The sequence below is a fragment of the Apis dorsata genome, unplaced genomic scaffold, assembly GCF_000469605.1.
Source record: "Apis dorsata unplaced genomic scaffold, Apis dorsata 1.3 scaffold_77, whole genome shotgun sequence".
Lineage (NCBI taxonomy): Eukaryota > Metazoa > Arthropoda > Insecta > Hymenoptera > Apidae > Apis > Apis dorsata.
In genome coordinates this window covers 1,098,074-1,107,845 of record NW_006263375.1, presented here as the reverse complement: position 1 = coordinate 1,107,845, position 9,772 = coordinate 1,098,074, and the positions used below count along the sequence as shown (strand labels likewise).

At 39.2% G+C, this 9,772-nt stretch overlaps 1 protein-coding gene and 1 long non-coding RNA gene across 2 annotated transcripts in view; both read left to right on the top strand.

Annotated features, from left to right (window-relative positions):
- LOC102676313 (neural-cadherin-like) overlaps window positions 1-389 on the top strand; it is a 13,958-nt gene extending 13,569 nt beyond the window's left edge. The window contains 2 exon segments of the mRNA XM_031508203.1: window positions 186-267; window positions 269-389. Of these exon segments, the coding sequence (XP_031364063.1) occupies window positions 186-267; window positions 269-331 (145 nt within the window). The 3' untranslated portion in view covers window positions 332-389.
- Window positions 390-6,725: 6,336 nt separating this feature from the next.
- The window catches only part of LOC116184946, an 18,204-nt gene continuing 15,157 nt past the window's right edge, over window positions 6,726-9,772 (top strand). The window contains exon 1 of the long non-coding RNA XR_004149641.1: window positions 6,726-6,931. This is a non-coding gene — a long non-coding RNA (uncharacterized LOC116184946). The remainder of the gene's footprint in view (window positions 6,932-9,772) is intronic.

The following is a 9,772-nucleotide window of genomic DNA, read 5'->3' as shown; positions in this document are numbered from 1 at the left end:
CTACTACTACTACTATTACTACTATTACTACTACTACTATTACTACTACTACTACTACTACTATTACTACTTACCTACTTACTTACTACTGTAACTTACAATTACTACCACTACTATACTATTACCACTACTATCTATCCCTTACTTACGTTAATTGTTATCACTCGTCGAAGCCGAATTTCTAGATGTCGGTCTCCTGGATCCCGAGCTAGATCGATACTAAGAACGTGGTCGTCGCTTGGACGACGAGAGGATCGGACAAGAGAAATGTGTGGAGGAAGGATCGAGGACGAGGAGAGTAGTCGAGAGGCTCGGCTTCGACGAGCTTTAGCGGAAAACATCCCTAGATGTGTGTACGAGTTCGGAAAACCGGATGCCGGATTGTCCTTAGCGCGATGATCCGTATAATATATAGGGTAGGCTGAGGATGATGCGTACCGAGGTCCCTCGATAAACAAAATTTCCCCTTTTTTTCTCTTGTTCACGAGGTGCAGTTGACGAACAGACAGACGCAGGTGCGGAGGCAGGGATCAGCGATCACCTGTGTACAGCTGTGTTCGGCACGTTCAGCTTCCTGCTGCCGCCTAGCCCCGCTTTATGCTTAGAATGTAATAATCGCGCTAATGTAAAAAAAAAAAAAAAAAAAAAAAAAAAAAAAAAAAAAAAAAAAAAGGAAAAAAAAAAGAAAAAGAAAGGGTAGAGCGGTGTAAAGCGGCTACCGGAGATACTCCATGTCACTTCGCGTCCGGGAATGATTGGTCCACAGGTGGACGAGGAATCTAGGGACGAGATGAGACACGATGAGAGCAGGCCAGCTACACCAGGGTGTGAGCGCTAATATGGCAGAATGCGGGAAGAGATGCGAAACACGGGAGGGAGAGAGAGAAACACGGTTTGGAGATGGAGAGAGAGCGAGACGACACGATGAGAGAGGTCCTCCTCCGTGTACTCCTCCCGGAAAAAAAAAAAAAAAAAAAAATACTCACTGCCACGAGTCATTACGACTGACTTACTAACACCATTTGTTTTTTGTTCCCGTTTGTTATGTACACGCGGTCTGGTGTAGCGTGAGATGTACAAGCTGGAGGCGATGGCCCAAGACAAGGGCTTCCCGCCCTTGTCGCGAACGGTGGAAGTACAGATTGACGTTGTGGACCGTGCGAATAATCCACCCGTGTGGGACCATATAGTGTATGGGCCGATCTACTGTAAAGAGAACATGGCCGTTGGGGCTAAAGTTGTGTCTGTTAAAGCCAGGTCTGTCACACTGTTAATGCTCCGTGCGGCTCTGCACGAACCCGCCCTGCACGCAATCTCGTGGCAGTATTGTTCTTGTGCACGTTAATTGATATTGTGTACGATTCCATACACACGCATATCTACACACAATCACATGTACACGTACATAAATACATACACGTACGTCGGTCGAATGGTTAACGATGGGCTGGATACGCGGCTTTCCATTGCTGTGTGTAACGATCGTGCAATCGACTCGAAGTAAAAACTTTTATTTGCGATCGTTACTCGCGCGATAAGATAACGTTTGTCCATTCGCGAAACTTAACGTAATAAACGTAAAATTTATCGCGTGTTTTTTCGCGAACGTCGCATCGCGGTGGCGATGGATCGAACGAAATTTCCCCCCTCTCCCTAATTCGAGCCCAGTCGATCTCTCCAAGTTGAAGTTGGTTCCCGACGATTGGTCAGAATCTTGAATGGATTAACCGTCTGGAAGACGAAATTGTCTTGAAACCGTTGAAGACTTCCTAGTAGTGGTAGAAGCTGCATTAAACTTGCTGAACCGAGTATACGAATACAAATGACGATGTTGGTATAGATCGTTGGTATAGAAAGCTACAGGAATATTACAGTATTTTGATATATATATATATATTTATACCGCTGCATGCATTACGTTCGATTCCGACATTTCAAGACCTCCAACGTTTTCCAACCATTTAAGATTCTCTCTCACCAGGTGGAACTGGTTATCGAAACGCGATATTCCACAATGGGACGCCCATCGTTAACGCGTGACGACCCGACGAACACGAGCACAGATGCATACACGTCAGGTGGTGAGCACGAGTATTCGTTTGAACGGAAAAAAAACAAAAAAAAAAAAAAAAAAAAAAAAAAACAAAAATGAAAGAAAGAAGAAAATATGGGGGAATAAAGCGAGCAGTTCGTTTGCCAAAGCTCGTTCGCGTTGCTGTAATTCGCGCGAGCCGCGCGTATTGTGCGCTCAACCGAAGCGTTCCGTTCGCTCCGATCCTCCCAATATATATATACACGAATATATATACGAATTTGATAAACGGCAATTTCTTCAAACGAGTATTAGAAAATACGGACTCGTTCTCTCGAATAAAATTATTTTTTTTCCACGGGATCGATCATGTTTCGTTGCGTTAGGAACGTTATCTTGCGCGTTCTCGATCCAAGATATATTTCGTCGTTGTTGGAATAGCGTTAGCGGGGTTTACGCTTACTTGGCTCGATGTCGGAAATTATACTGGTAGCGAGCGTACGGTAATTGCTTATCCGTTTGAACTTTATAATTTAGATTTACGGTAGGAAGTTTTCATTAGAAGTTGGGATTAAAATTACAAGAGCAACTTGGAATAATCTTCGATCGAATTAATTAGTCGTAAGAATGTACGAAATTGAAGCGAGCGAGAAGCGAACTTCGAGATTCGAAAAGTATATAATTGGAGAATGGTGCGTATGCGTAAGGAAAATGTGCGATTTCGCGCGTACAATTTGTCGAATACGAGTTCTTTTTTTTTTTTTTTTTTTCACAATTTTGTACGGAAATGTATCGATAATGAAAATTGGGGTGTTCCACGCACGATTTTGAAGCGGAACGTTGCCGAAACACATGGACTTCCGGCACGGAACGGATAGGTTAATTACGTATGCATTTGAACCAGATGCCGTGACCACGTGCTGCAGTAAAAGAGGAGGCGATATGAACGTGGTACGCGAGCACTCGCGTATAACGTCACGCGATCGCTCCAATGTCAAACGCGTGCCAATTTTCTTCCCTGATACGTTTGCGGTACGGGCAACAGATGGATGCACGATGCTTTGTTACGTCCCATATATACACGGATACCAATTTTCTCTATATTTGATCGTGCGTCCCAACACTCGTTATTTTCTCGTTACAAATCATTATGATACCCCGCCTAACGAATTTTTTTTTCTCTTTCTTACTTTCGTCTGTGAATTTTTCTTTTGAAAAGAAAATCAATTTACGAAACAACTAACGAATTTTCCGTTACTTAGCAAAGTATCGATCAGTAAGAAATAACTTTATTCGACGAATTTCGCTGAAACTTTTGAACATAAAAGCGTCATCGAGCGATCCGCGTCGCAACGAAACGCATCTGCCGTTGGAAAGATGGTTGGATCAGAGATAAAGGAGAGCGACAGAAAATTTTCAGCGTGGAGGGAGTTAATCTATGGAAGAATCGAAAGCGACGGATTAACGCAATCGGGTAGGCGCACACGGCGCGCTCGAAGGGGTAAGCGAATATTCGCGGAAGTCACATTCGTTCTAGCGATTATCCAGGTAATCGCGGAATTAATCCGGATTATAGCAGACTCATACAATTAGTGTGTGTGTGCCGTAAATATTTTTTGGGCATGCGTTTTACAAATAGATGCTTCCCTCAGACGTTGGTAAATACATTTTTTTCTCTTATTTTTCGATTGATTTCATTCATACCGGTTGAAACGTGGCTCCCCATATTTTCCGTTCTCTTCTCCACCGTTACTCCTCTGTTCTTCGTTTTCTTTGCGTTCTTTCTCTCTCTTTCTCTCTATCTCTCTCTCTCTCTCTCTCTCTCTCTTTCTTCTCTCTCTCTTTGGTAACTGTTTTTTATGCACCGGATTGGCTTTTTTCAAAATTTTTTCAACCTCACATTGTTTTCGTCTACTACGTTTTTCGAATTCACCGTCGTGGAATCGTCGTGCGAAATCTTGAACGAGGTGGCGTCGAGATGACGACACGTCGTTAATAATTAATCTCGATATATCGACAATAGAAAAGAAAAAAAAAAAAAAAAAAAAAAAAAAAAAGATAATTTTTATAAGTTTCAAACAAATCGCGTCGCCGCGTCGTCTAAGCATCATTTTTGCGTTCTTTCCGACCTTTTTCCTTTTTTTTTTTACAATTTGTTGCGAGATTTGCATCAAGTATAGATCGTCGATATATATATACATTTTATACATACGTATTGTACATTACGTGAATGCCGTATTAATTTTTGGGCATGTTTCGTCAGTTGCTTATCTGCGGTAGGTTATACCGTGTATTGTTCTGAAAAATGATCCGTTACTTTTGTTTTTTTTTTTTCTCTCTCTCTATCCTCACATTCCCTTCCCTTTTCGCCTCGGTATATCATTTGGTCATCCATATTTTACGTTCGAGCGATCTCTTTTTTTTTTTCTTTTTTTTTTTTTTTTTTCTTTTTCAATTTTTCATTTTCTTTCGAGAGCGTAGTGTGTTCTCGTAGTGGTTTTTGCCGGTCAGATATTTTTGCGCCAGTCGTACGACAAAGCTGAATAACGATTAGACTTTGAGACATCCTTAGTTAGAGCATCTCTCGGAATTATACGTTAAACGTACGAATAACGTACGTGGATCGAAAGTGACGAAAGTTCGATTCGAATGGCTCCAGAGTATTTAGCTTCGAGATATAAAATAAATAAAAAAAAAAATAATAATAATAATAATAAAGAAAAAAGAAAAGAAAAGAAACGAAAAAGAAAGGAAAAGAAACGGATGTAAGAGGAAGAAAAAGAGGTGAGAATCCTACGATGTTCACGCTCGAGGAGTCGAAATTGGAAACGGTGTCGTACGTGAAGAACAAGTTTGCTGGAACAAAGGCGAAAACGATGAATGAGAGATTTCTCTTTCTCGCTTCTCAAATATCGCTGCTATTAACGATGATCACGCTGATTACACGACTGCCAAAGAAATGAAAAAAGTGGAAATGAATGACAAACACCACCGCGCACCATGGTTGGGGAACGATGAAAGAAGCGTTTTTTTTTTTTTTTTCTTTTATTATTAGACGTAACAGAAAAACAGGTTCATGCTGTGTATTTGTCGTTGATATTTGTATTTATTCGCTTTATCGCTATCTGTAAGAGGGTTTTAACAAACACGATACAACAGTGCACACACATAGAAACGAGGTGAGGGGTCACGCTTGAAAAACCCACTAACATCGTCACGTTCAAATATTCATTTTCTAACATTTTTTTTTTTTTTTTTTTTTTCTCTTTCTCCTTCTGCATCCGTTAGACCTTTAAAGTTCGATCCTTTGGGTTCTCTCGAGAACTTTTACGAGGCGAGAAAGGAGGAAATGAAGTTTTTTTTCCCCCCCCCTCGTGCTTTTAACCGAGAATGTAATACAAGCTCGAGTAATTAAATATTTCGCCTCTCAATTTTTACATCTATAACTTTGATTCGTCGAATTGTAACGGAATGCTCCACTCGATGTTAATCTCGTTTCGTTTTATCGGTTGGTTATTATTAAAAATTCACTCGTAATATTTTTAATCCCATCCCATTCACGGATGGAAACTAATCCTTGCTCGGTGAAAAGGATTAAACGAGAAGCTTAAATTCGAGGTTAATCTCCCAAGAGAAATTAAAGATTTTTTATTCCGAAGAGAAAAAGATTCTCGTAAATTATATTAACTATATAGCATTGAAAATAATTTGGAAATAATTATCTTCATTCTTAAAGTTACTTACGTTACTTTCCAAATTTACGTCTTCTTTTTTTTTTTTTTTCACGCGATGTAACAACCGCAATATTCACGATTGTCGGATTATCGGAAAGCGTTTCAATTTTTCGACGATTTTTTATCCGTTTGTATCTGTTTGTAATTCACCACGAATCATTTTGTATTCACAATTTTTCCAATAGAATCAACGATCTAGCGGACCTCGATAAAAAAATTTTATCGAGACCGTATACGCGAGTCTTTCTCTCTCTCTCTTTCTCTCTTTCTCTCATTTTTATTTTATCCGGAAAATTCAATAGCCAACAAACGATAGTCGTGTAAAGTTGTATGAATAAATTTCAATCACATTTTGTAATGGAAATGAAATTATGCTACGAAACTGTACAATCTTGTTTCATCGAACGTGAGTGGCAATCTACTTCATGATTCTATATTTCGCGTAAATAAGCACCATTATCGACGCCGTATTTTCACTTTATGATCGGTTTATGCGTTAACGTGCATAAATCGTTCCATTTACTATTGTTAAATTGAACGCTTTTACGAATTTCAAAATGTCGAAACGCGTTGAAAAATCGCGCTAAAACCGTATAGAAATATAGGCCAAAAAGCGTGAAAATATTCGAGGCGAAAGAAAGCAGAAAAACCGAAGAGCAATTACCCGTTCAATTTCCTCTCCATTCAACAATTCATTTCCAATTTCTCTCGATCAAAGAAAATTTCACGTCTCTTTCGAAAGAAGTTTCGAAACGTTTATCCGTCTTCGATGAAACAGGGAGGGGGGGAAAAAAAACGGAGCATCATCTTGCCTCATTTCCTCCAAACGTGTAAAATTCATTTTCGAATCGAAGTTATTCACATTATTGGCATTAATTCAAATCTGAATTTCTTTCCTCGAATATTCTTCCTTCTCTCTATTCGAGTACTTCGTCGTTTAACATCTAATCGTAAAGATCGAGTCGCGCGACATCGTAACAGACGCTTTACTCTCCAAGTCTAATCGCTCGAAAGTCGCGATATAATAACTCGAACTTTTCCATCGAACCGTATCGGATGATTCCGCGCAGAATATTCGCAATTTGACGGCCGTTTGTCAAGATAGAAGTGTTTCCAGCACTTCCTTCGTCGACGTCCTGATCGAACGCGTTCCAATCGACGAACGGTGCTATCAATTTTGTGGCCTTTGAGCGATCGAGACGTACGCGTCTAACGGATGACGTTGAACACAACGGGAAACGATAATGATGGGTGATTGCGTGGATGCCGGCCAATTTATTAGAGGAGCAGCTTTTCTGCGTCGGTGATTCGGAGGATTCGATTTAATCCGAGATAATATCCGTTCTGTCGACAACTTTCCCCTTTTTGTTTCATTTTATTTCTATAACGAGGAAAAAAACAAGTCGATAAGTTAAATACGAACGAAACGAGCGAAATACCGCGTGTTAATAACGATATAAAGCAAAAGGGAGGAGGAGGAGTACGCGCTTTCATACGAGGGGACTTTTATGTTTTAAAAAAGTTTCGGTAACATTTTGCGGGGATACGTGTTAAAAGCACGTGTACGGGCATATATTTTTTCATAAGTGAAAGAGCCTTGTTAAATGTGAAACGTGACACGCATAATCGAGTATTTCACGACGCCCCCCTCCTATCGATCTCGCACTTTGAACTCGAAACACCACTCTCGCCTGTTTTATGCCCCTGCCTCGATAAAATAATAGCGTATCTATGAAATTACGCTTTTAATCTAAATTTCTCGCGGGATATTTTTACATAATGCGCAAATCGATTTGAAAATTATCGAGGACACGATTTCTATTCGATTTCGCTTTCACGTTGCAACAATATTACTCTAATAACTTGGCCAAGTTCGAATAATGATAGTTGACTCCCTGTTTAAAAAGTATCGATTGTACTTGATACTTTTTTTTTTTTTTTTTTTTGTATATATATAGTTGTTGGATCAAATAAATTCGAATTCCACGAAACGAGAAACATGGCGACCGATTCGTCGCGAAAGCAAAAGCATTCCTTGTATAAAATTATTCACTAACGAAATTTGCTATTCTCGACACGTGACAACGCAGCGTGACACCCTCTAACCAAGCATACTCGTAGGAAAGCTAAAGGTAGTAGATGGGGAATAAGGGATGTGTTGCTGCACAACTAACGACACTAGACTTCAGAACGCTTTCCGCATCCGTGGTGTAACCAGCGAGGGTATGGACAACCTAACACATTTTAGTATCTAAATAACGCGCCAGAAACGGAAAAGACAGGCGACGACGGGAAGTGCATATGCGCGTTAGATAAAATCAATTAGCTAAAATCTAGTTCGTATACGCCGATGTATATCTGTAGCTTATCCTATTAGAAAGGATGATGTTCCATTTGATAAAAGAGAATTCAAAGATAAAATAAAAAAAGAAAAGAAAAAAAAAAAAGGAAGAAAGAAAAAAAGAAAGAAAAAAGTAAGAAAAAAAAGGAAAAGAAAAATATGAACGAGAAGAGAAAAAGCAAGAAAGGAATAACGTATCCACGATACGAGTCGATACGAATCGCATGACGACGATTACTCGTGTCGAGGCTAGCCTCTCTTCCATAGTCGGTAAAAAATATATATCCATAACTTAGCTTTGTACTTTTTCGATATATACATATGTCTACCCTAGGTGATTTCCGTTCTCGTTTCTGTTTCCGTTTCCCGTTTTCCGTTCGTTAAGTATCGAACTCCGAAAATGCGGAGGTGATTGGCGAGCCGGCCTCGATTTTGTAACATGTGTGTATGGTGTGTGTGTCGACAGCTCGGGAATCGAGAATAATCCGACGGTGTTTTACCGGCTAATGCCTGGATCCACCGCGCAGACCAACAAGTTTCACACGTTTTACCTTCAGCAACGAGCCGAGAAGTCTGTCACCTGGGCCGACATCAAGGTTAACCATCAGCTGGATTACGAGAGCATAAAGGAGTACAATCTGACTATACGAGTCGAGGTACGTGCTAATGATAAACGACAATTTTCTTGCCTCCTCTTTTCTCCACAAATTTTCATCCCGTATTTTCCACCCGTATTCTCTTCTGTACGCGCGCGTACACGGTTTAATTGAATTCTCCAATCCCAGCTGCGCTTTGCCCGATGCACCCGAGCGAGACCATCTTGGCGAACTCGTGGTTGCCGATGTTTTTAGTTAGAGTCTCGAGAAAACCGATCCTATATTTCCAACTTTCGCCCAAATTTATTTAACCGTTCTTGCTTCGTTTCCGTACCAAGTTTCGGTTTAGCGTCCAAACTTTGGAGAGATGTCGAAATATTTTGTGGGAAATAACGTATGGCGTGATATTACGTTGGAAGGGCGAGGAGAGAAAAAGATTCGGTTCCCTTTCTAGATTTCTTCTCGTTGTTCGTTCCGAGCGCAGAAATGAAAGATCCAATGTATGGTCCATTGTTCTTTCGGAGGGTAAAACTGTTCGCGCACGTGGCCGATCGTAATCGAGAACGGAGTTTTTTCAAATCAAAAAACGATCTATTATCAAATATGTCTTATCGATTGATTTAATCGACTCGTCTCGAGCAATTTAATCGAGGTAGAAAAATTGTAAATATTTTAAATATGGAATAATAGGTAGATATGTAAGTAAAAAAAAATAAAAAAAATAAAACTTTTTTAATTATAATAATTATACTTCAAACTTTGCAATTAAAATAATTTTAGTATTTTAATGAAATTTCCATTCAAAATTTCGATTTGTTTTAAATGAATATTCAAGATATCGATAAAAATGAATATTTCAAATTTCGAAACACGTATAATTCATATGTCGATTAATTGTTTGAATTTTAATTTTATATATTTCAAATTTCAGAATTTAAAATCACAATTATATTTTGTTTCGATTATTAACAATTATAAAATAATCTTTCGCATAACAGAATTCACTTTCTTTAATTTTCTTTCTATTCCAAAATTTTATTCTTTAAATCTAATAGATAATACGACGTAA